This window comes from Taurulus bubalis, assembly GCF_910589615.1.
Source record: "Taurulus bubalis genome assembly, chromosome: 6".
Lineage (NCBI taxonomy): Eukaryota > Metazoa > Chordata > Actinopteri > Perciformes > Cottidae > Taurulus > Taurulus bubalis.
This window is the reverse complement of record NC_136594.1, coordinates 21,091,359-21,117,712: the sequence shown is the minus strand read 5'-3', so window position 1 is coordinate 21,117,712 and position 26,354 is coordinate 21,091,359. Positions and strand designations below refer to the sequence as shown.

The 26,354-nt window shown below is 43.2% G+C and overlaps 1 protein-coding gene across 1 annotated transcript in view; it reads right to left on the bottom strand.

The window, feature by feature from the left end:
• Positions 1-26,354, bottom strand: part of LOC306737605 (nucleosome-remodeling factor subunit BPTF-like) — a gene marked incomplete at its 5' end in the record, with an annotated part of 40,424 nt that extends 14,070 nt beyond the window's left edge. The window contains 21 exons of the mRNA XM_079219352.1: positions 744-893; positions 1,346-1,571; positions 1,799-1,838; positions 2,747-2,897; positions 3,084-3,236; positions 4,793-4,917; positions 6,559-8,674; positions 8,877-9,176; positions 9,562-9,697; positions 10,534-10,663; positions 11,413-11,544; positions 11,774-11,955; positions 12,064-12,240; positions 12,578-12,744; positions 13,181-13,369; positions 14,314-14,523; positions 15,181-15,399; positions 17,946-18,114; positions 18,347-18,398; positions 22,005-22,827; positions 25,781-26,354. Of these exons, the coding sequence (XP_079075478.1) occupies positions 744-893; positions 1,346-1,571; positions 1,799-1,838; positions 2,747-2,897; positions 3,084-3,236; positions 4,793-4,917; positions 6,559-8,674; positions 8,877-9,176; positions 9,562-9,697; positions 10,534-10,663; positions 11,413-11,544; positions 11,774-11,955; positions 12,064-12,240; positions 12,578-12,744; positions 13,181-13,369; positions 14,314-14,523; positions 15,181-15,399; positions 17,946-18,114; positions 18,347-18,398; positions 22,005-22,827; positions 25,781-26,354 (6,421 nt within the window). The remainder of the gene's footprint in view (positions 1-743; positions 894-1,345; positions 1,572-1,798; positions 1,839-2,746; positions 2,898-3,083; positions 3,237-4,792; positions 4,918-6,558; positions 8,675-8,876; positions 9,177-9,561; positions 9,698-10,533; positions 10,664-11,412; positions 11,545-11,773; positions 11,956-12,063; positions 12,241-12,577; positions 12,745-13,180; positions 13,370-14,313; positions 14,524-15,180; positions 15,400-17,945; positions 18,115-18,346; positions 18,399-22,004; positions 22,828-25,780) is intronic.

Genomic DNA, 26,354 nt, shown 5'->3' with positions numbered 1-26,354 from the left:
ATAATCAGGTAAGGGGGTCGTGAGCATTCTCCCACGAAAGAAAAGTTTAGTAATCAAGCATTTGAGCAATACAAGCTAATTCTTACTAGTATAGCTAACATTACATATCAGGAAGGCGGCTTTAAACCGTCTGCCACGATGTACGTTGTTCTGTAAGGCAGCGGCTGCTGTACCAGTACCAGCAGTTTATTGGCTTAGTTTTAGTTAAAAACACCTGCCTGCTGCGTCTAAAAACACTACTATGAGAGCTATGTAAATACATTCTGAGATCTGGAAACAGGCGAAATTAAGTGATTAATTAAACGGACTCAGGGAGGCAAGGGGCCAGTTTGTTTAATAGAGGTGAACACTTATAGTTCTGCTAAGTTGTGGCCGTTTAAAAAAGACAGTCTACTTGGCTCACTGACAGTGGCAATCAAGGACAGGGGGATGTCCAATTTGTGTCTTATTTGTAGACTTCCAAATATTTGGGCCTGCGGTAGCTGGCACCAACAACATTTAAAACGAGTGCGGACAGACTCAGTCCCTCTAGAGCGCTGTGTGCGTGGTTGGCACACTAAATGGCTTACAATGGCATCCAAGTAATGAGCCAAATCTAATTTGGCTCCGTTGACACATTTGACACGTCTCAGCTGTGGGTCTGAGGGGGAAGCAATGAAAACACAAACAAACATGCATCCTGAAATGGTGGCGGATGGAAAGAAGAAATGTAACCGTCTGTGACTTATTAAAACCTTCCGTACCTCCTTGTGAAGTCGGTACGTTGACTGTGACGATCTTGCTGTTGGCGGGCAGAGGCAGCTTGGTGGTCACCACCTTTCCACCCACCGAGGTCCCCGTGATCTGGAAGGTGTGCCCACCAGACGTGGTCAAGGTGGTCTCCGTGCCCACTCCTAATAAAGCAAACAAACAAAACATTACAACAAATAAAGTAAATCCAATAATCACTACTTCCAATTCATTTAGAAAACCAACACGCCGATGCTGGCGATCAACACTTAAAGGGCAGATACTGTACGTGAAACAGAAACACAACCCATTTTCAGAAAGCTTTGTACTTTGTTGGGGAAACACGTCAACATTGTCTAGTTCATTAGAGCCAATCGACTGACACACTGCTTGTGGCTAAACTAAGACAACTGCAGTAACAAAAACATAGTAAGAGCACATAACTCAGATTATATAGGGTGAATGTCCCCTCTTGTGAACACGCATGTACAGATTTGTTCTCACATGCCCTGCCCCTTAATTTAGGTAAGAACAAAGAGTACACTGTACTTCTCTGACGCTCCTCCAGACTAAAGTACAGCTAACTGGCTATTAGTTACGCTCCTCTGCAAAGTACCTTGTGTGCTTTGACCCTGCTTCACCCAGGTGGCGAACGACTGATGGAAGTTTTTGTTCTGCTGGAATGTGACAGGGGTGCCCATCTTGGTGGACAGTACCACCTTGGTGGTGGGGGTGCCCGGGCCTGACAGTGAACCGACGATGACTTTGGGCGTGGCGATAGGTGTTGCGGGAGTCCCTGTTGGGGTCGCTGTGACTATGCCCGTTTTCTGCTCCAGGCGTTTCTGAGAAACAGTCGGTACATAAACATAGGAACCCAAGACAGAAGTATACACAAGAAATGCCAACAAACAAAATCTGTATAAAAGTAAGATGCAAGCCTAAGTTGAAACACATATATATGTATTTCTTTTTAAAAAGGCATGCTTGTATAATTTCTTTAAAAAGATGAATGTGCCTTTGAAGAAATTGAACATTTCGTGGAAAGACTACGGCGCTGAACAACACTCACCTTGGCCTGCTCTGCTGCCTGAGCTTTCTCTTTCTCCACCCTGTAAAAAGAAAAAATAACCTCAAGCTTAAGACAGAGGAAACATTTGTGAAAAACAAAGAAAGTTAGACAAGTCATTTGAAGGGGATATACTATGGTAACTGTGAGGTTCATACTTGTATTTTGGCTTTCTATAAGAACACGTTTCATGCTTTAATATAAAACAGAAACATTATTTTCTTATACTGTCTGAGGGTGAATCAAGGTATATTTCGACAGAATGAACCTTCTGTTTTAGCGCCTGTCTCTTTAAGTCCTCCTCTCAAAAAAGCCCAGTCTGCTTTGATAAATACGGTGTACCTTTGCAAAGGTATTTCTCAAGCCGTGTATTCATATGGGGGTAGCTATTCTGATGAGCCTGCATGTGATTGGTAGGCAAAAGAACTGTACTTGTATACCGCTTTTCAAGTCCTAGAACCACTCAAAGCGCTTTAACACTACATGTTCATTTAACCCTTCATACACAGATGGCAGGGGCTACCATGCAAGGTGCCATCGCATGGACAAGCGGGGGCGGGGATCGAACCGATCCTGAGCGAAGGACGACCTGTCACAGTTATCCTCCAGATACCAAATGTATGCGCAAAGATACTAAAAGTGTGAGTTTTTCATGCTACGTCCCATTTAAAAAACACAATACAATCCTTCCATACACTTTACAAGTTAGATTGTGATTATGTCGATGGATGGTAAATATCATGGATTAAAATCCTTTTGAGCATCTACCTGAAACAGCCTACATTTTTACCTCACACACGTTTGTCAGGAAAAGGCAAGTTACCGCTATCAGAGCCAGGAGGATATTTGGACTTAGCTGCTGATACCGTAAAACGACCATCCTGAATAATATTGGACTCCCCAGTTTGACATATTTTTTAAATGTAGGCATGGCATGCTTGACCCTCTGACCTTTCCGAGAAGGCTCTGATCTCCCAGAGGTCCAGCTCCTCCTCAGCCACCCAGGTCTCAATCACCACTGGGCCCGTCTGCTTGGCGGGCTCAGGCTTCTTGGGGCGCAAGGCACTGGAGCGCAGGCCCTTCCTCTGAGGGGTGTGGGTTTCTGGGATGGTGGTGGAACAATACCAGATCAGAGTTATCGTGTCTAATTTGTAAACAGTGCAGTACAAATTAGGAGCAACACAACCGATTTATAGAAATAGACACAAATAAACTATACTTTTTTCTTAAAATAAAACTACTAAATCATGTTTTTTCTCCCGTGTCAGGAATAAAAAGTGCCTCTAACCTTTCGGAGTCTCAGGCACTCCCAGGGGGCAGATGATTTTCCGGATGCAGTACTCTGAGCGAATGCCATAGGGCCCCACGTCGCGGCGCTTGATGATCTCTGTGGTGGTGATTTCAGTGTCTGAAGTCTCTGTGGCAATGAGTGGGGATAAGGCTGGGTTGGTATGGTGACAAGGAGGAGAGTCCGAGAAGATGGAGGAGAAGCACTCCAACATAAAACACTGTGACGCCTACATGAGACTAGGGACAGTGTCTTTTTCAGACACACATGTTTGTGTCTTTCTCTACGCCAGGGATTCCCAAAGTGTGGGGTGCGCAAGCTGCCTCTAGGGGGTGCGCGAGAGGAAAAATGTAATGGTGGTCTAATGGTGTAATAATTAATATTAAACATAATTTAAAAAAAATTAAGTAGGATTTTTTAATGATAAAAATTCCCTTGGTAAGATTTATAATTAAAAACGTACAATTTAATAAATAGATGCACTTCCGGTCCGGCCGCCAGACTGTCTTTTACGTACACACTAGCTAGCCTAGCTTGTGCACCTAACGTCATTTCATTCATTCAGCAACATCCATGAAAATACGGAGAGGTGCGTTGGGGAGAGACCGGGAGTCGGAGAAAGAGGAGACGGAGGAGACAGAGAAGGAGGAAGGGATATCACAGACAAACCGGGAGCACAGAGGCCCATCGCGGAGTCAAGGCGAAAAAAGAGGAAACGAGAGTGAGCATCAGACTGGGAAAAAAAAGAGGAAATATGATGACAATTATCTGGGTCTGGGCTTCACTTGGATTAGCAATGCAGATTGCCGGAAGCCACAGTGCGTGTTGTGCAGTGAGGTTCTGGCTAACAGCTGTCTGAAGCCTCTTATTTGCGCCGCCACCTGAACACCAAGCATGCCAGTGCAAGTCAGAAGCCCCTTTCATTTTTTAGATCCAAATTGGAAGAGTTACAAAACAGCCAAAAACAATTGCAGTCTCATTCATGGGTTGGGTCTACGCCAGGGATTCCCAAAGTGTGGTGCGCGCACCCCTGGAGCCTCCTTTTTTATTTATATCTGTTTCTGAGCCTGTGCATGTGCCACTCTTTGTTCTTTGCGTGGCTTACTGTGTTTAAGTAAATAAATGTGAAATGCAATCTGCCTCTGAGCCTGTGCGTGTGTCCTCGCCATCCTTATTACTCTTTAAAAGTGACGCCTTGTGTAACTGAAATTTATACAGCGGACTAAATCTTCTAACAAACGCCACGCGCGAGCAAACAGTTCTCGCATTGGTCCGATTTTATACGGCTATAAATAGGCTCTGTTGCGTTTTTTTTTTTTAAGGTGTGGGTGTTTGGGGGTGCGTGAACCCGGTCGGGATGTAGAAGGGGGTGCGTGTCCTAAAAAGTTTGGGAACCGCTGCTCTACGCCAACATGGGAGTAAGGAGGGATAGCCCGAGTAAATAAAGGAAGATACTATCAAGTTATAGAACCACAGAAATGCTACAGTTTTCTGAACACAGGCTTACAGTTGATCCACATTTGTAGAAACACTAGCTGCATCTATCATCAACAATATAGGTAGGAATATGGGTATACATAAAGCAGAACATTCATCCAGGAAAATAGATCAGGGCACTTCTACATCATTTATATATCAAACAACAACATCTTCTCCGGGTGAAGGACATCTATATTCGGCGGCAGTTGAATGGTTTGGGAGTGTTCTACCTGTCCGTGTTGTGCCGACAGCAGCAGATGGTTTGACGGCCATGTCGTCCCATCTCAGACAGGCCCACAGGAGCCTCAGCATCAGGCTCACACCAGCCAACGACTTCACCGTTTGCAGGCGATACCTGTAACACAACCCAGAGGTTCAAGCACTAGTCATATATTTATGGTAGCATGTAAACATTTGTCCAAGTATTGTGGGTCGTTTACAGCTTTGCACCTGCACATAAAAGTAAGGGTTTTTGGCACCCCCTCACCCTGGTGTCATACAATTCATTAGTGTCAGGCAACTTGCCACCAGCGACTCCCTCGTGTTACAGAAAACACATTGGAGCATGATCATGGGACAGGAAGAGGCGGACAGAGGTTTTTGGTGGTGTTGCTGTACCCTCAGGGCGGTAATGATGAAAGATCTACTGGCTGCCATATTTAAGAAATAAGTTTATATGCTGAGGCTGCTCGGTGGAGCAGTGGCTCGCAGTCTCACCTCACAGCAAGAGCGACGGCCCTTCTGTGTGGCGTTTGCATGTTCCAGTGTGGGCTTCCTCCCATAGTCCAAAGACATGCAGCTCAGGTTAATTGGACTCTAAATTGCCTGTAGGTGTGAATGTGAGAGTGAATGGTTGTCTGTCTCTATATGTGATAAACTGTCGACCTGTCCAGGGTGAACCCTGCCTTCGCCCAATGTCAGCTGGGATCGGCTCCAGCGTCCTGCGAACCCCAAAAAGGATAAGCGGTTTGGAGAATGGAATGGAGTGAATTTTATACGCTAATTTGGTTAAGGGCTAGATATTATCTCAGACTACAAAAGCAAGTAAAACAACAGTTTTAACTCACAAAGTTCAAAGTGGGAGCCTGTGGATATTTCATGAGGCCCTTTTTAATTTAATTAACAATTTGGGGTGTAACAGACCGATCTGAGAGTAGAAATATTCCTTCCGTGCATCATTAAGGCCATGACTGCTGTTTTGAAAAAGAACTTGGCACTAGTTTAAAACATCTAGAAAAACATCTCCACCCGGCTGTGTGTGTGAGATATTCCCTTTTCCATGTCAAGCCACCTGCTGGAAAACCTCCCTGGCTTGCAGGTCTGGGTCACTGCACAAAATGAACACCTTGACACTTGTCTGCCTGATGATTCATGACTGCTTCAGATCTCTGAGGCCCAGTTGAAATAACCCGTGTGACACCAGGCTCAGAGCCACAACATCCCATAGGGCCAAAGCCACAAACAGCAGGCAGGGAGGGCGACATAATGGAAAACAAATCAACAGGACAGGGCACTTTGACAAAACCAGGAGAGGGTTTAAAGTGGATGCAGAAGGGACACACTAGCAGCCTTATTCCTTCTGTTGTAAACATCACAAATGTACATTCTTAGTTGCTAAAGAAGTGTGTGGTTTTAAAAACATTTCAAATTAAGCATCTGTATATAACGCTAGAGGGCACAAAGCTACACAGACTTTGTTTTGTCATCTGATATCCACTTCATGGTGAAGGATATCAACGATAAATTCATTTGGAATAAAGTTGTGCTTGTCTGTGTGTACGAGATCCAAGTTGTCTATGTTAGGCATTGGTGCACCACCCCCCACCTCAACACACAAAGAGACATGCATGGGTCAAATGCAAATAATGACTTTCCCCCATTGAGAAGTACTACTTAACCAGGGACTTTGTCAGTGGCACATGTACAGTGACAGAAAGAATGACAACTATTAACAATGCCTGCGGCTCTGACGGTTGAGAAGCTTGCGCGTGCTTACCTCCAGGTGATGCCGAACGTGGGCCTGGGTGAAGGATATGGCCAGATGTCCAGCGCTGGCTTGGCGTTGTAGCTAAATATGGACACCTCTCGGAATCCACCTCGCCGCGCCAGCACCTTCATGTCGTTGTGTGGCAGAATAAAAATACTCTTGCGGTTGCTCTTTGTGACAAACTTGCGGTAAGAAGGAAGCGCGGTGTCCGAGCGCATCTTCTTGGTGCGGGAGAACTTGAGGAGGCGGACGCGGCCCTTCGTCGATGAGGAGTCCTCGAGGCTCACGGTGACCGACGTTAATGAGGTCTTCCCCCTGGTGTCCCTGGTTGACTTGCTGATACAGGCCGAGAGCGCCGTCTTCTGTTCTTGCGTCACCATCTCACTCTGGCTGTCCTCCGACTGACCATCAAGCCCGGGTGAACAGATTTTGGTCACAGTTGTTTTGGTCATGGTGGTCAGGGTGGACACCGCACTGTTCTCTGTGGTCGACGCCACGGGCTTCGTAATCACTCCAGATGCCATCAGCGGCACTTTAGCCATCTTCATCTCTGTGGAAACTACTGTTGTGGTGGTTGTGGAGGTCGTGGTTACCTGGGTGATAATGGTCTTGAGTGGTTCTGTCGTCCCACTGTTACTATTCTCCTCCGCGAAGTCGTCGCTCAGACTGGACTCTTCCGCTGAAGGGATCGGAGATGGTGTCATTCTGATGATCTTGATGGCAGTACTGGGTTTGGTCTCTGCCGACTGAAATGGTGCGGTGCTGCTGTTCTGCAGAGCGCTCTGAGTATTCGCTCCCAGTGCGTCTATGTTGTTCTCTAGCTTCGTCATCTTCAGTGGAGGTTTGTAGTCCTGGTCTGACATCATTGTCTTGCTCTCTACCTCTACCTTAGAAGCTGGGCTCGGTTCTTTTCCTACAACAGCTGTACAATCATTGAGGGGGGCCAAATCGCCGTTCAATAAAGGCTTTAGCTGTGTGCCGTCCTTGACAACCAGCCCTTGTTCGTCGATGTTACCTATGCTGTTCACCCTGGGCTGTGGACTATTGGTAAGCACACCATTATTTGAGCTCATAACAGAGCTACTCAACATGCTTTCACTCCCCAAGCCATCATTACCATTTACCTGAGGGAGAGGAGGAACTGGCTTGGGAGTGCTATTGCCTTCGGGTCTACCTTGTCCAGCGGGGTGTGTATTTTCTTGGTTCTTCTCTAGCCCCGTGCCATTTTCCTCTGTACCTGAATGCGCTGAACTTGGGTTTTGCTGAATACCTTTTGAAGGAGATGTGTTTTGACTGCTTATGTGATCCAGAACACATGTTCTTTGAGAGTCTGATTTCAAGTTGGGTACCTCAGACCCTGTGTTTTCAATATGTGCAGCCTTGGTAACATCTGATGGTACACTGGCTGTTTGTCGCTCTAAAGAGCTATATATCCCCCCTGCTGTTGCTTCATGTACAACAGGCAGCGTGACGCCCTCTTGCCCTGAACAGTCTCTTTTGATCTGATCAGTTTCTTTTGGCCCCATAGTCCTTTCCACTAAGTCTGCCTCCAATACCTGAGGTATGGAGGCGGTTTGGTTTTGTGTACCTGTACTGCAACTGTCTTTGGGTGCGGAGTCTGGAACGGGAGGAGGAAGAGGAAGAGGGACAGTCTCATCTGTAGTTTTAGAGAGTTCAGCCTGACTCTCCCCTTCGACCTTTCCTCCTCCGAGTATTCCTGCCGATAGAGTTTGTGTTGTGGAAGACTTCTCCTCCACTTTCACAGTTTTGCCCAGTGCAAGGTTTGTCTGGGCGAGAGTATGGGGCTTGAGTGGTGACCGCGGCCGGACAGGAGTGCTCAAGGCAGTGTTTGAAATGGACGAAACTGGTGCAGGAGTCTGACAGTTGGGGGCAGACACCTGCTGCCGCTGCTTCTCCTCAATAGCGTGCTGCTTCTCCTCAATAGCGTGCTGCTTCACTCGTCGCTCCAGCAGGATGTCCAGCTTGGAGGGCTTGACCTTCTTCTTGTAGGCAATGCGGGTGAGGAAGCCCTTGCTGACATCCACTACATCGTAGTTAAATGGCCGTGTCGAGCTCTCGGTAGGCTCCTCTTTTATGGAGGCCTTTTCCTCCTGAATACTGGACTCTGGAGAGAAAATTAATTCAGACTTTAATCTGCATTTATGTACAATTCTTCTTACAATCTCTGTCAATCAAGTTGAAACCGCTTGGGAAGGACACACAATAGTAAAGTAAATGTTGTAATTATAAAAGTTGTTGAAGTTTAAAATAAAGTACAACTCATGAACCACATGCAAATTAATACAGTGCAAGTCACTCTGTCATACTTTGCTCTTCTTCTGATCGTGAGTCGGTGGGGTCCACCTCCATCTTTGCAGGCGGTTCCTCTGCTGACAACTCAGACTTTTCCTTTTCATCTACCCCTTCTTTCTGTTCCTCTTCCATCCTCTCATTAGACTCCACATCTTCGACGGACATCGGAGGATCTGGTGCAGGCTTGGAGACGCTGGAGGAGTCCTCATCTTTTGCCTCACTGCTTAAGACAGCAGCTCCCTGAGCTTCTGGTGCAGCCACACTGGCACGTCGACTCAAATCCAACAGGGTACATTTCTTGCCAAGTTTAGCATCTTTGGAAAACACAATGACTTAATTAGACAAATAAATACAACTTATATTACATAAAGAACATGTTTTGGACTTTGCAGTTAATCTGCAGCTTTGCTGGACATTTGAAATAGTTGGTGGAAGCCAAAGGTAAAAGGATAAACAAGAACATAAACGATCAGAATGAATAAGAACAAAAATTTAAACTATTTTATCTTTGATTCTCTCATTGAACCAACTCAATAACATCCAGACACATTAACGATATGCCTAATTAACAGGAGGTCAACCAACACACACAGTGACATCGTTGAGATTACTGAGAGAGACTAATTCCCTCTTAGAGTCAAAGAGACTTTAAATTATAGAAAACCACATTTTAGGCTCCAAAAGTCTCCTGTTTCAGACCTTCCAGTTCTTTGCGGTAGTTGGCGTTGGTGTTGCCAGGAAGCTTGGGGAGAAACCGCTGCACATGGGTCTTACTGATCCAACTCCAACCCCCATAGCCTGTAACACGATACTCCTCTCCTTTCTGCTTCCACACCTTCAAATAGGACCAGAAAGTAGAAGACAAATTAGTAAAACGAGAGATAATGAAAGAAGAGATAAAAGGTTCACAGAGAAAAGTGAATTGGGAAAAACAGAAAAAAATAGGGAGAGCAAAGGCATAAAAAGAGATTAAAAGTTCAGAGGTTTTTAACCCATTGACACTAATTGCTGCTGGAAATGACTCGCATCATAACTCAACTTGCAGCCCTTGATGGTCACTCACGTGCATACAGAAAACATACACAGTGGCTTTTCCCAAAGTAATGCCTCAGTTTTCCAGGCAGCAAAGTCTAAATCTTAAAGTAGACCGGAGTAAAATAGTATTGTCATTATCAATATAGTTTTATGTTGTGTTTGCACGGACAATAGAAGTAAAACAAAAAGGGTGCGATATCTTATCAAATCAAGCTTGTCACTGATCAAGTGGTGCATTTACAGAATATCTTATGTCTAATGTCATAGACATCAGCATACGTCGGAGTATTGTGTGCTTGACGATGCTCATTTACATGAGTGGATTTTTATTGTATTGTGTTGTGCATAAACAACGGTTGTAATGACAAGTCAAAATGTCAGGCTTGCAGTCAGCAATCAAATGACCGTGGCCACTAATGAGTAGAAATGCAGTGATGGTGGTCCAATCTGAATTGGATATCTTTAGTATATATATATATATATATATATATATATATATATATATATATATATATATATACATATACACACACACACACACGGCTGCAAGAAGGAGTTCCTTGTGTGTATTAAGTACAGAATATCTAATTTCTGATATGATAAATTCATCTTGAGCCAGGTTTGGATGCAACCTACCTGGTGTTTAATTGGAAAGGTGTACTTGACCCAGGTGGCCTGCTGCATTGTCTCCTCATCCTCCAGCTTTTTCTCCCTCTTCTTCACTTTCTCTTTCTCCTCACGCTCAATGGATGTCATGCGGTTTAACCTGAAAACATTTTAATTTATTTTGTATTCTCATACAGTATAGCCTGGTGCTCTTAAATTGTATCTGCAATGGATTCTCCTTCCACAAAGACTACCACAAGTATATTGTGAATCTATTTTCAACACTTCCGCCCATCTCTTCAGCCCTTTGGAAACACATAATTATGAAAATAATTATTTTTCTTTTTTCAAATTGGTAAGCTTCTTGGGTCATGTAGAAGTATAATTAAAGTACCGACTAAAGATGAAAAGGTAATAGTTGCTCTTTGACCAGAAATTAAACAAAGACACAATTGTCTACATTTCTCACTCAATTACTTTGCTCACAGTTCAGTCTCAAACACACACACTCTGATCCTAACCGTGTGAAATCTTGGACAATCACCTCTTTAAATGGGCACTGTGGTGTTAAAGCAGTAGTAGAGGCAGATGTGGGTGGTACTGGTAGTGGATTTGCAGTCTAAATATTATGCCTCACAGCTAGGGTGGTCTGCTAAACTAACCACACAACCCCTGTGTACACGGCGAACGAGGGGTTTCAGTAGTTATCTTGTTTTGCTGTGTATAAATATCTTGCATTTCAAGTGAATTTGTGGATGGAATGATAATTACTATTTAGTTGATGGGCGTTTAAGAAATCAACTACCACAGCAGATATTAATTTCACATAACAAAAGCACCGATTTATGAATATGTGTAGTGCAGTGTGGACACAGCATGTAGAGTAAACATACAAACACACTGTACTACCTAGTGTGGCCCAGTGAGTCCTTCCAGAGAGGCAGCATGGCCACAGGTTTGATGGCACACTCCAGGATGGCCAGAGCCAGCGCAAACTCTCTGGCTTTACTGCACATCTGAACTGCTTTGATCCAATTGGTCCTACAAAACAAGCAAAGAAATGGTGTTATGGTGTGCTTTTACTTTCGTAAAAGTGCTATAATTCTGACCTTTTTTTCACATCTACGCATAAGATGATTTAATCAGAGAAAGACACCGACAAGGCTGACAACTTACTGAACATTTTGTGTGGTTCTTAAACACATAAGAAGCCACGCAAGTATCAGTCTTGTAATAAATCATTTTCATATCACAGTGCCTACATCTCTACCTGTGAGAGGCCCAGTTAGGGTGCATGAACGGTGAAGGAACGTTGTTCTCCAGCTGGATGATGGTGATTCTCAATGTGGAGATGGTCAGCAGCTTGGAGCCATGGATAGACCCATTCCACTTAAAATCTCCTGCCGGTGTCATGCAGAACTTGTGGGAAAGATGCCGCCTCTTGTCGTGGTCCTGATGAAAAGACAAATAAAGTAGGTTTCAGTCAGAGATTTAAGTTAAAGCATCTGAAAGACCGGGGACATTCAATATCGGTTTATAACAAGTTGTCGTGCTACTTGCCTCTCTGTGCTGGTGCTTGTTGAGGGCCACAGTGTTGGAGCTGTACTGGTTATGATAGACACGGTATTTTCCCTCCTGGCCAAGCTTAAAGTATTGGCTGAGTGTCCCCTTCATCACCACCTCCTTGCCCCGCGTGCTCACACGGGTGATGTCACCTTGTGCATTTACTACTAGTACCTGTAGAGGCAGGGGGGGAAAAGATACAAGTCATTCGGATTTATTTAAAAGACTGCCTTTATGTTCCCATCTATTCTATTCTCTGTATAAAATTACAATCCTCATTAGAGACAGCAACATTGCAGCCTTGAAATAAGCTATAGTAGAGTCCTATGATTTAATAGGTGACACGTCAGTTAAGGACAATGTATAAAAGATTGTAAGCAAAATCTTGAATTCTTCCGCAGAGGCCTTTAACCTCATCTTCAAAATCTCCTCTTGTGCGTTTGAGAATAAGCAGGTTTTTATTTTTGTTGTCTAAAAGAGCAAAAGCATGATCATCCATGGTTCTCCTCACCTCTTTGCCCTCCTTGAAGCCCTTGTTGGCTTCATGAACAGCAGCAGCCACCTGTTGGTTCTTCATCTGGCTCAGCTTACTCTCTGGGTTCCTCAGCCGGGTCACCATGCGAGTGGCTGCAGACTTCCTACTGCCGACACCCGTATCGCCGTCTCCTTTACCGTCTCCTGGAATCCCGATGCCAGAAAAAGCATAAAAAGCAAAGTGTTAGACTGTTATAAAGTCTATTTGAAAGAGTGTATGATGTGCAATGATCACTGAAAGTGATACCCTCATGACAGAGGATGCATAACATAAGCAACAGTCAGAATACATCTTTTTTCGTACAGAGAAAACTATCATGTAAGATGGGCTGCTTGTCTGTTTTCAGGCCTATTTAATGGGATATACAATGTGTAGATGACTGGTATGATATAGAGGACAGTTGTTTTTCTGTCATCAGTTTAGGCTTGCAAAGTCAATTTGACTTCACCGTTATTTAATTAAGAAGTCTCATTAAGATCAAGATCTTCTTTGCTAGACATACCCGAGTACAGTTTCAACAGTACAACAGAAATTAGAAAACAACGAGACGTAATTATAAAAGGTAATGTTTTGTCCGACCTGTGTCATCAAGGCTGGCCAGGGATGACTGGGAGGACTTGTCAGCCAGGTCTGGAGGTTCAGGCCCACGGGGAGGGACCCTGGCTCCCATGCTGCTGTTACTGTTCTCCTCGCTGGTCTGGGATGGCTGGCTCAGGCTGTGGATGCCATCTCCACTGGCATGGACAGAATCTGATGATGGGTTTTCTGCTACACAGACAAAAATAAAATAAATAAAAAAAAGAGGATCAACAGTTATATAAACGAGATCAGCTTGTCTAGATTGTGTTCTTAATCTGAGAAATCTTGCATGGTTCGTATAATAATTGTTTCCGGTAAAGTACGACTGAACTGCCTGATCCTGAAAAACCAGACAGTCAAGGATGACCAAGTAGAAGCTTAGTCTTAATGAAGATAGAAACTTTCTTGTGATAGTTCTGTAATATTAAAGGCTATAGCTCCCTCTACTGATAAGTCACGTGGAATGCATGCGTCAAATAACCAGCACAAATTTAGGGATGGGGCACTTGAAAGCAACTGGCGACCAGTCCAGGCAAGGCAAGGCTCCAACAAGGCTTACACAACAACACTGACCGCAACAATGAACGGTGAAGCTCTGCAATTATTAAAGATGAATATGTGCAGTTTTTCAACAAAGGCACTATCTAAACAGATAGTTTATTAATCAGAGGTTTGCAAGCAAGCAGCAGAGGAAAAGCTTATTGAGAAGAGATATTCTGCCAGGCAATGTAAATGCAGTTGTCCGAGGCTCGGTTCTAGTCATGCTGAGTGCGGTGACAATGCCATCTGATTGCAAATCAAATCGATGCAATCAGCTCCGAAGCTCTTTAGAGAAAAAGAGAGCATGAGGATTTAAGAGCTCAAGTGCAAAATGGCTGGAGGTGTTCCAGGGCGGACGCCAGGTTTCAAGAAGAAAAAATTGACAATTGAACACAAAAGCCAGGAGAAGGAATGAGAGCCACATGCAAAGGAGCAGGCTGAGAAATGGCCAGGAGGAACGTCAAGGCAAAAAACAAGTCACTGCTATGAGATTCATCACACAATTCTGTGAAGTTGCGGACTGTGACAGTAAAGCAGATCACCCCAAAAAAAGCTGAATGAGGTCAACGACCCCCTGAAATGTCGTTGTATACCTTCGGTGTCGTTAGAGACCTTCATATGGGAACATCCCGCTAAGAGAGGCGCTTCTGTGGCGGCCGAGGGCTTTGGAGCCTCCGAGGCCAGGCCATAGCTCACAGTGGTGGGGAGGGTTTGTGTTGGGGCAGAGGTTGCCAGAAGTGTAGGTCCGTCTGAGATGCTACTGCCACTACTGCCATCTTGGCCAGTGGGTGGAGCTTCAACAACTACAGGTGAACAGCAGCAACATGGTAAATATTGTGGATACTATGGTATACTGCATACAACACTTGGAGACAATGGAGAGAAGCAGTGATGGTTGGAGCTGACGAATGTGGTCCAATCCTAAAATATCCTTCCATCATCATCATCAAAAAAAAAAAAAAGAAAATCTAAATTTGGACATTTTTGGCAGAGCTACATTATATTATCTTTAAACTTTTACTACCTTTAGCTTTTCTAGATTAATGCAATCAAGCATTTATGGGAATACATGGACATGATGCTCTCGAGGCCAATAAGCTTACCAAAGATGGAAGAGTTTTGTTCTGCTGCATATGCAATAAATGTTTTATCATCCTGTATAGGGGCATATTTATTGCACGGTATAATATATCCAGCAAATCACAGATATAAATTTAACTTTGAGCTTTATGAGTACCACACTAGCTCGTCTTGAAAAAGAGCACAGCATTGCTAATTGGTCTCCGAGCCAAACTACAACATGGCTCATTCTTAAAATCAATAACTAATTTCACCATTGTGGTGATGTCTTTTTCTTTAGAATTGAATGGAGGAATTGATACCCAGAGAAAAAGCTTTTCAGGCCAGACCGTACAATTGTTCTGTGCTACTATTATCATTACTTTGGGCTACATATTTACCTTCACCATCCTTTTTCTCTTCCATGGCCTCTTCTTTTGTCTTCTCCTCTTCGGTCACATCTTTGATCTTGCCCTCTTGTTGCCCCTCGTCCCTCAACTTGGCCTCTTCATCTTCCTTCTCTTTCTCCATCTGCGCTTTCTGCGCCTCTTCAGCAGCCCGTCTCTTCACCTCCTCCATTTCCTCCTCCTTCTTAGTCCGCAGCCGCTCCAGGATCTCCTCTGGATGACAGAAGCAAAGAAAAGACGACAGAAATGAAAGGATGTGAAAATAGATAGCGTGTGATTATCATGAAATCACAATCAGGGAAGTGATCAACAACACAGTAAAGAAGACAAAATAATCCATTCAAATCTTGCTACTGTGTGTCTAATAAGGCTGTTTGGGAAGATACTGAGAACACCCTTAAAATAAAATTAGTTGTTATTCAACGTGATGAATAAATCACAAATACCCATTAAACGCCAGACTGAACTAAGCACATTTGAAAGGAAAGGTAGAACAACAGCATCAGACTAAAATTCAGTCAGAAATCTCTTCAGGTAACAAAGAATGAACCCTTGTAATGTCCTTCCGATTGCTATACACCTTTTGTCTTTTGGGGTCAGCCGTTTGACTGTTATTTAAAGCATATACTATAAATTGTCAATCAATTCTGTTTTACACCTTTAGTTTTACTTCAGCCCAAACCATTACCACACTTTTTTCTTTTTTCTTTTGGAATTTAGGGCCAATAAACCGTGTTGATTCTTCCACATTATGTTCAGCATTGTCCTCAAATTTGCTCACAAGCCTCCTGTGCAGTATAGCCCTTCTGCCTCCTCTTTGTGCTGCCTGTCTCTCTCTAAAATGGGAAAGGCCCAACACCTGTGAGAAAAGACCTGTTTTTTGTTGTTGTTGTTGTCATAACCATTACTTGACCCCACACATCAAAGATGTTTTGGAAAGCTGTATGGTGTGAGAAGTTGCCCCATTGCACCACTTTGTGCTGTGAGGTCTTTTTGACCCCAGAGGACAACAGACGTTATTAAATTAAATAAAATCACACATAGATCAATCAAATTACTTAAAATGTATTATAATCATGAAGAGCATAGTATCCAACAACCCCCATTATTTTCAGACCATTGGACGAATAAAAAACATATTTTGATGGCAAAATATTTAATTTGGGGTCAAAATGACCCCAGGACAACACGAGGAAGACCGAACCTAAACGAAAACCAACATTAGTATCATTGCTCTTCTCACATTATACCCATTTTAGCCCCCTTGCACTGCATGCCAATTTAATTCAGACTAGATTTTAAAGTCTTCAAGGCTTTACATGAACTTTTAACTTTTAACTGACGTACTGTCCAAAAGGGCCACTCAGATCTTCGGCTGAACGATTTATTTGTACATTTCCTTCATACGGTATCTGTGTGCTTGTATTTAGCCGTTTTTCTTTTTATATGAGTGGTTGTTTTGTGTTTTCTTGAAATGCTGTCTATGTGATCCAAGCTTGAAAAGGGCTATACAACTACAACCTAATACAAATAACAACAAATGATTTGCTTGAATTTAATATTAAAATCCCAAACTAGGGAAAGTAACAGAATAACCTTCCAACGGACATATGTGTTTAGACTTCACAAATAGTAGCAGCAACAGACAGTATTCACATTACATAATTTAATGTCAATATTTTTTTAAATGTGTGAATCCTCGATGTTGACTAGGAGCATTTAACATCCAAACATGCTGTAAAACACCATAATAAAGTTAGATTCCAGTGCACAATGGCATCATGCTGTGTTTTAGATTGATCACAACAGTTGTAATATGTGGAGCAGGAGTGATAGTCGCATATTGAGAGATAAGCACAATGGGTCATTTGATACACAGCGGAAGACTGTAAAGTCCTGCAGCAGAGTATGACTCATCTGTTACACCATTACTGATTTAACATAAGCTAAGCAATAAAAGGCCTTCATCTGCACTGTGCAGGACAGCATAAAGAGACCAGAAAAACAGAGAGAAGCATTGACATAAATTGTTTTTGCCAAGCACTTTTCTGTTGGGCACTCTTGAGTCCTGACCAATCAATCACTTGTGTGTCTTCAGTATCAAGTGTGCTACGTGGACAACATACACTGGGAGGAAGCCGTCGCTGTCAGTTTGACAAAAGCTGTATTCATACAGGCATACGGCTTTTATGTTAAAGTCTGCAGAAAATGACGACCTTTAACTAAACTGTGCATCGCAGAAGTTTAATAGAAGTGCTCCACTCAAGCGGTTGCATCATCAAAAGTAAACACCACATAGGGCAGCACCATTTAAAGTGTAGCGCTATGTCTGAACCCTTTATTGTTCTTTGCACAGCTACAAAGATGATGTGCACAAGTGCATAATTTTCACCGACGCAGCAGGGAAAAAGAAACAAACACAAAGATTTGGTGGACTTCCTGTCTGAAGCAAGGAATAGATGAGCGACTGAAGGGAAGCTCGAGAGCTGGACACTGGCCAAACTGGGACCAGAGTAAGGTTACATAATAGCTGGGTTGATTCCTACAGCCCAGCCATCTATGACTGGGTGGCATTCATGAGTTTTGGGGGGAAAGCAGGCTGAGGAGTGGAAAGACAGAGAGAGAAAAGGAAGAAAGGAAATACTTTAAAGAGATCCTTCTTCCACTGATTCCAGGATTAAACTCAGCGACAGAAAGCATTTCAGATCCTCTGAAAATGTATCTTTTTTTAAACTGAGAAAGAGTGAATAACTCCTTACCATTAGCGGCAGTGAGGAAACACTTGTTGCTGCCACGGGCCTTGTTGGTTAGGTCCTCAGTGATGTCCATATGTGCGTGCACCTCATCCCTTATCTCCTCAAGCGCCGCATACAGGTCGGCCTCCCAGTACTCCTTATCCAAACAATCTATGAGCTCGGCTAGCTGGACCTGGGAGGAGTTCAATAAGTGCAATACAAGATTGGCTCACAGCAGCACATCCCCCAAAAAAAAAACTGAGAATGTTGGGATGTATTTTGTTAATTAAAAGAGTGAGATTGGGACATACAACTGTAGTCAGTAAGTCAAAAAGAAGAGTAACAAGAGTCTTTCAAAACTAAATAATAAAATGTTATAGTGTGACGAGCACCGCCAGTGAGAGACAATGACGAGTTGCGGCTACCTTGGTGCTGTAGTACCAGATGGCTTTGTCCTCCTGCTCGCCATCCTCCTCGCTGCAGGGGAAACAGGAGGGGAAACATTAGGAGACACAACAGTGATGGGTGGGACAAACAGGAAAAAGATGATTGATCTACATATGCCTTCTTTCTATATACTCCTGTGTAGCTTTGTGTGTTTAGTGGTATTTGTTTGGCTTTTGTCTCGTCAGTATACTGAATACTTCTCACACTGATTTTAGCAAAAACTGCAGCTTAGTCATTTCTCTAAATCTAAACATTTAATTCACACTGATGTCAAGGAATGTGTCCATGACACAAACATGTGATGAAGGTACGATCTAGACGATCATTTTGCCTGGCCGATCCTTACATTGTATACGTTCATTGTATGGTTAGCCTGCTCGAATGATTATCATGAACATAGTGGACCTTACAAAAAAATGTTAATGCTGATTTGTAATCCGTCTGTGGCAATACAATGCTGTCCCATTTATGTCATAGACAACGAATTACACAACCACAATAATATGAGCAGTTGTGAACAGCTGAGCGAAGCGGCAAAGGTGTCATTGGAAAAACACAGGACAATAAGTCTATTCAAGAATCTTGCACACTTCAAAACCGTCTATCAGACTGTGATGTCTTCCGTTGTTCTTCCAAGGTTTCTTCATCTCGCTTTGCCAGACAGAGAGTAGGGAGGCATTTTTTAAGCCATGAACAAAAATTATGTAAATATCTTATCGATAGGATGTTTGTTGCAAGTGTGTAACATTTGTTAAAGAGGTAAAGTATCGGTGTACAAGTCACCCACAGGGCTGGCTGGAGTCTTAGAGGTCTCTTGGCAACATCCAGATAACAATTGATTTTAGGGTATTTTCTTTTAAGCGTTTCTACTTTCAATTTGACATGCGTTTCCAAAAACAGCACTTCAGAGCATGCTTGGTTGTTTGGAGCATCTTCAAAATGCTGGCTGTCCAGGGTGCTGAAGAGAATTATTAGTTGATTTGTAGGTTACTTGTTGTATTTAACTGTACAAAATGGTTAGATACTGAAAGTAGTCTACATAAAATACAAAGCATGAATTTTACTTTGTTTTTATTACAACGTACTTCATACACATGTACACACTACCGCTCAAAGGTTTGTGGTCGTCGGCAGCAAACGCTTGATTTGTCAGATGGCTGAGAGGATTACTCTAAATGTTGTATTTGTCTTTTATGCTGTAGAAAGTCCTGTTTATGGCTAGATGTTATTTTGTACAAAGGGTTTGCAAAACAAAAAAACACTGTACAATGTCTGACCCAGACTGACAATTGAAAGGGCAGAAAGAGACAGATCTCTCCGAGCAACAGTTAAATAAGAATAGAAGAAATCACCAGACATTGGTAAAAAAAAATGGAAGCTGAGCATTAACATGTGTGCAAATTTAAATAGGAACAGGATTCTGTGAAGTTTCAGGGTTAGCATGTTGGAACTGGATAACAGAATATCTGATGGACGTACTATGGACTGACAAATCACAGTTCAAACCTCTTCAATCTGACCACTGAGTAGACTGCAGAGAGCCCAAAGAAAAACAGTTACTCAAAATATTTATAGCCAAGTTGCTTTTCTGAACAGGAAATCAAATTAGAAATCAAAGGGTATTTTGGGAGAAAATGGTTACAACAATGTTTTCCCCTGGTATGTAGCACTGTGGGGAAATTGGGTAAACATATGTTTTTATCATTTTACACACACACATAAGTGTGTACACTCTAGAGCCAGCAAAACAGACCAGCTTTTAACCCTAACGCATGAAGTGCAGTGCGCCCGTTTCAAGTATCAACAAGATGTCAACTTGTCTTGATAACTCATCCTGTCGGCTGAAATGAATGACTTTGCCTTGTGCACTGCCAAAATGATATAATTATTGCATACATTGTGCTCACAAATTAATCAGAATGTGGGAGCCATTTGATAAAATGTTGATAGTAAATGATATCACGTGAGCAAAATAATTAATCGTGTTCTAAAAATATCAATTTCGTCCTCTATGGCCTCTCCCGAGCTTCATGATACAATCATATGTTCACAATTAGATTCCACTTATGATAAACAAACAACCAAAATTATTGCCTGGCCCTACTTTGTTCTATTCTAAATGATTAAAACACTGAGAATATCAATAATCTGTGAAAACATCTGCTCTCCCTAACTTTTCCATGAAATGTGTGACATTTTAAGAGTGTCAGAGTTAGAGTTTAGTGGAACTATTCTCAGCATGGTCCACGCAGAGGCCGTGTAACAGTAGTGTCTATTCAGCACTTCACTGGAGGCACATGTGCACGCACACACACACACACACACACACACACACACACACACACACACACACACACACACACACACACACACACACACACACACACACACACACACACACACACACACACACACACACACACAATTCACTGCACGTATATCCAGTCACACAAACTTTCCTCTGTGCACACTACTTATATGCACGAACACACACAGTCTCTATAGGGAGAGTGGGGATCAGTAACGCAGCACCTGCTGGGGGCCAATTTGGAGAGCAGAAAAAGAAGTGAGTAAAATGCTGCACTAACAAACCTCGGGCCACATTCCCTTTTAAATCTGATAATGTTCAGGTGATCCATGCTCTTTTATGGTTCATAGAGCCAGCCTTCTGCTGCCGCTGACCCAACGCGCACACACACATACCCCTCTTCTGTGACTGCTCAATACCGAGATAATTTGCTAATACATGGGAACAATGCCGCTGATGGTCAGGTTATGTTAAATCCTATTGACGGATGCAGTTATTTTTGGTTTACCATACAGCTGGTCCAACCTATATGCAGATGCTGTACTCATATTTTTTATTTTTTTACCTGGGTCCAGGCCTTTACATTTTGCCCTATCTAAATACTTTCTGTCACAAACTCAGGATTCAGACCTGTAGTAATGCAGCGTATAACGTGTTCTGTAACGCCATTCTCATTAAACTAAGTTATGGTGTGCATGTTTGCATTTCTAAGTACTGCTCTATGCTTTCCAAACAGACCCAGTCAATTTAATTGGGTCAATGCAGGTCACTCATGACCTCTCTGCTCACCTGGGTGACTGCCCAGAGGCTGGGGCGAAGTAAACTGACCCACAAATAATGATCAATGAATAATAATCAGCTGCATCGATATCCGCTACAGTATATAATGTGTCATTCAAATATTACAGTACAGGTGTGTGCAGAATAGATTACTGGCTATATCCCTCTTCTGTCCATACAGATGGTTTGTGACATTCATGAACACTTTCTATGACATAGAATTATGGGACAACTTTGGACACTCTAATTTTGAGCTGATTAAACTGTGTTACAGCACGCTTATTACTCTCGCTTAAAAAAAAATTAAAATCATGGAAATTCCAGCCAATGTGGAAGTTGGTTGTGCAAGTTTGGTGGTGTACTTTAATTGTGCTACTATTTTGGAGAGAACACTTGGAACCAAGTGATCAGTGTAATGTTTGCATATTTAAGGTACTTCTCCTACAAGTTTGGTTAATTTGGTATATTTTCAGTATTCAAGACTGTAACAAGATTAAGTCACCCACACTGGCAGCTCTTGGCACATGAATGAAACATTGTGAACTTACACGACAATGCGGCGGTTAAGGAACCAGTATTTGCGGTTGTGTCGGTCAAAGCTGACTGGCAGTTGTCGAATGAAGGGTTTGCTCCTCTGCACTTCTGGGATGCAGTCCGCCACACCAGGTACCTTGTGGGCCACACACACCTCACACTGCCACTCGTCCTCCGGTACCTCCTGCAGAGGCGGCTTCACACACTCCAGATGGTAAACGGCTGAACATGTCTCACAGCACAGCAGGTCACCGAGGCGATGGCATACCCTGCAGTGGTCGTCGTAGGCAACCACGCCTTCCGACATAAGCTCCTCCCGGGCAATGTTGGTCGCCAAGAACTGGTCCACCAAAAATTGGAGGACTTTGATTTTGCTCTCCAACGGTTCGTACGGGTAATCCTCACACTCCTGGAAAGGCAGAATGTGCCGGTACTCCGGGTCACTCTCACAGTACGCCCGCACCACCTCCGGCCAGGTCATGCCGTCCACAAAATACAGAGTGGAGTTGACGGAGTCCTTCACGTCAGTGGGACCAAATGTGGTGTTAGAAGTGTCCTCCTCTCTGAGAATAGCTTTCAGCAAGGTGATGTGGGTCTCTGCCAACAGTGTGCACTGCTCCTGGCCGGCCACCGCTGCACAGAAATCCTCAAAGCGGAACGGCGAGAGCCGCAGCACCGAGCCAAAGTTGCGGAGGACCTCGTAGACGGCAGACACATTGAGAAGTTGTGAGGTAGGAACCTGGAGATCCTCAGAGGACTTAGGAAGCTGCAGGGAAGGAATGTCCTTTGCCTCAAGGATGGGAGACTGCGGTCGCAATGCCCGACTCCTTTTCCGGCCTGCAAGAAGTGGGAAAAAAAAGAGCCAGGAGTTAGAAGGATGACGGAACAAAGTAAAGTAAGGAAATGAACGGCAAATATACATACAATAATAAAAGGACCTTTTTTGCTTTTCATCAACACCAAATGTTAACCATGGTAACTTGATATACTGTGTCGAGGTCGACCCAGAGTGTATTTTAACAGGCTTATACAAAAATGATAATTTGGAGCAAGAAAAGGCCAATGAAGAGCTGACAGTGCTGCGTTGTGTTGCAGCCTGCGTTTTATAACCTTGTCGTCCGAATAATGAATTGAATGTTTTTTCATTGACTTGAGTATTGCTCTATAAAAAAAAAATTCTTATCGAAAACATAATAGTCTGTCTGGCATTCATGGCTGGAGTGGACTGAGTGACAGACCTCCCCGTCATCCTGGTCTTAAGTGGCAAGTTACATGGGGCTTTCAACAGTTGTTTTGATCTTCAGGAGTTAACCACGTGCGCGCACATTTTTCCAGCAAAAGTGGCCCTCATTATGTGTTCGGACAACAGCGACAGAAAGCAGTGATGTATGTTGGTGTTTGACGGGTGGCGGCTGTGCAGCCATCCCTCACTATCGGAGCCCAGTTCCTCCGATAACAACAGTTTGTCAAACGTCCCATCGGCGACCTCTCATAAAGTGTACCTGACGAAGAGTCCCTCTTCCAGTTTGCCTGGGGGCACTAGGGGATGCCCCGAGCGGCATACCAAAGTGCCACTTGTAATTTAATTTGTTCTAATAAAAAGGACACAATAACAATATGCAATATAACACTATCAATTTAAAATACAACATAGGACTCGTACAGCACCAAATGTTGATGGGAAACACAGCTAGAGCTAATGTGAAGGATTTATTTTACAGCGTGATACAGAGTGACTTCATAAAAAAGTAGACAAGCTAATTCTTATCCCAAGACAATCAGCTGAATGCTCCCACTTGATAAATAAGCCTGCGTTTCTTTCTACTGTATAATATATGCATATGGTGCAGTGTATTTACTGTACTTTGAAAACAGGAATGTGTAAAAGCCTGCATTTGTATTTGATGTGAATGGCTCAGTGCAGGTCATTCAACCTGGCCTCACGACCCCGGTCCTGCCAGGACGGACTGCATGGTTTTGACATGAAAGAAGAAACATTTCTTGAAATCACTATAGGATTAGTATACTGTTGCTATTCACTAATCAGAAGATTACTGTGCTCATATAGCCTTCTCATTTATCCGAAGCGGGCTTTGTAAAGGATATGCTGTATAGATTGTAAAGCCCCCCTGAGGCAAATTTGAGATTTGTGATATTAGGCTATGTATTGAAATAAATTTGACTTGCCCTGACTCATGAGCTCTAACTTTACTGTAGACGTTGCTACATTTACTTTTCATAAGGAGACCACACCAACAAATCCTGGAAAGTGACGCCACTTCATCCACACTGTATGTCTCAATGCATTGTATGTCTAATGCAGTTCTCCAAAAAATACCTGTATGTAACCAGCTATTACATATATCGAATATATAGGAGTAAAGGGGTCAAAGTTCATGATGCAATGTTATGTGGAAGTATTATGTCCCGACAGTATATACTATCCCAAAAGTATGTGATTTGGCATGGCAGGAAAAGCAACAAAATATCCAGACAAGTGAGTCTCAAAGTGGAGTCCATGAAAGGTTTTTAGACTCATTAATTTAGATGATCATGAAATAAAGTTTATATCTGTCGAATATAATGATCTTGTTTTGTTCTTTTTGAAAAAAAAATAATGCAAAGGACATATCCTTCTGTATCTTGTAAGGGGCCCTTGGCTAAAACAAAAACCCTCTGGTCCAGGCCATTGGTCTTAGGAAAGACCAAGCCATGTTCATGTCATTATTGTAAAAAGCCATTTGAAGTCGAGAGGTATGCGAGTAATCCCTGAATCACTTATATAGGCTGAACACATCAAGAAATACAATCTTATTCAAGTGTTTCTATCAAAAGAGCATTTTTGTTTCAGATCAAAAATTAACCCCAAAAAATTAATAAAAAGCTGAATTGAGTCTTTGTGAATCACCCTATGTTGATATCATCCTTTATAGACTTACTTCCCGCGCATTGCACAACATAACATAAGTGATGCAATTTGATTTGTTTTTGCAGGCGCCTCTTAATTAACACGACTGTCCACGAGCTCACCTGATAAACAGTGCGGTTACCATGGTAACGGTGACCCGCGTAATATTGTAACGAGTTGGTGTTTTGCAACAAGTGAAAAAAAAGAGCGACTCGCTTCACAACAAAAGCCTGTCAAGCGCATATAGTAGCGTTATGCAACTAAATGTGTCTTCTGAAATAGAGTTGAACGGGTCTGATGATTGAGCATGAATAAAATACAATTAATAGCGTTATTTATTTAACGGTTAACACTTTCACTTTAGGACAACAGCCCTATAAAAAGTAGATCTATGAACTGTTTATCTGAAGGCCAATGGAAAACAATGTTTATAATAACCACGTGTATTGAAGGAGCAGTCTTTGACATAGTATAAAGTACACGTACTGTACTGTGCATAACATTAACATCGGAAGAAGTGTTGAATGAATGACAGCTATACAGTCCATACATCCAGATACTCCGCGTCTACTCAAACACGTTAAATACCGCGCGCTCAAAGTAGTCTGCTAAAAAAAAAAAAAAAAAAAAAATGAATTCTGCAATATAAATCGACAACAAAAATGTGCTGATCTGACGAAAAGTCAAAAACACCAGAGCCGGTTGAAGCGTGGAGCAGATCTGTAAACCAGTGCAAGCAGAGCACACGGTAAACAAAGGCCTGTTTCTGAGTGCAAGCTCCATTTTGAACAATGCGGCTTGGTTTCTGTACTGAGCTACAAAAAAATAAAATGCACACTTTAATTAATGTGGTGAAGTGCGTGCACTTGCAAACAAACGTACCTGGGGTGCTCCCGAGCGTGCTGTGACTCTTGAAACTACTCTCGGTACAGTAGCTGGCATCATCATCATCTGGTAGTTCCTCCAGATAGTCAGACTCGTTTCCCAAGGCCTCCTCCTCTTCAAGATCCGACGAAGGATTGTCGTTCAGGAGTTCATCATCGTCTGACCTGTAGCTTAAATTATCATCCTCCTCGTCGCTGTTGTCGTCGTAGACCACCTTGGTTTGAGGCCGCCTCCCTCCGCCTCGAGTGCCGCGGCTGCCTCTCGACCCCCTGCCTCTCGATCTGCCTCCTCTGCCCCGCGATGCCGCGGCCGCCGCCGTGGTTGAGGCTCCAACTTTCCTGCGGCCCCGGGTCGGATGAAAGTTCTCTCGGCCGGAGATTTCCGTCTCCACTTCCGCAGAGCCAATGCCACAAACGCCGCCAATTACACCCCGTCCCCGGCCGCGTCCTCTGCCTCTTCCCCGTCCTCGCATCCCTCTACTCCGGCTGCCCCGGGAGCCGCGGACTGGCCCGGGTGAACCTTCCCGCATCGCGGCTGCTTGTTTGGGCGGCCTTCCTCTTCTCCCCCTCAT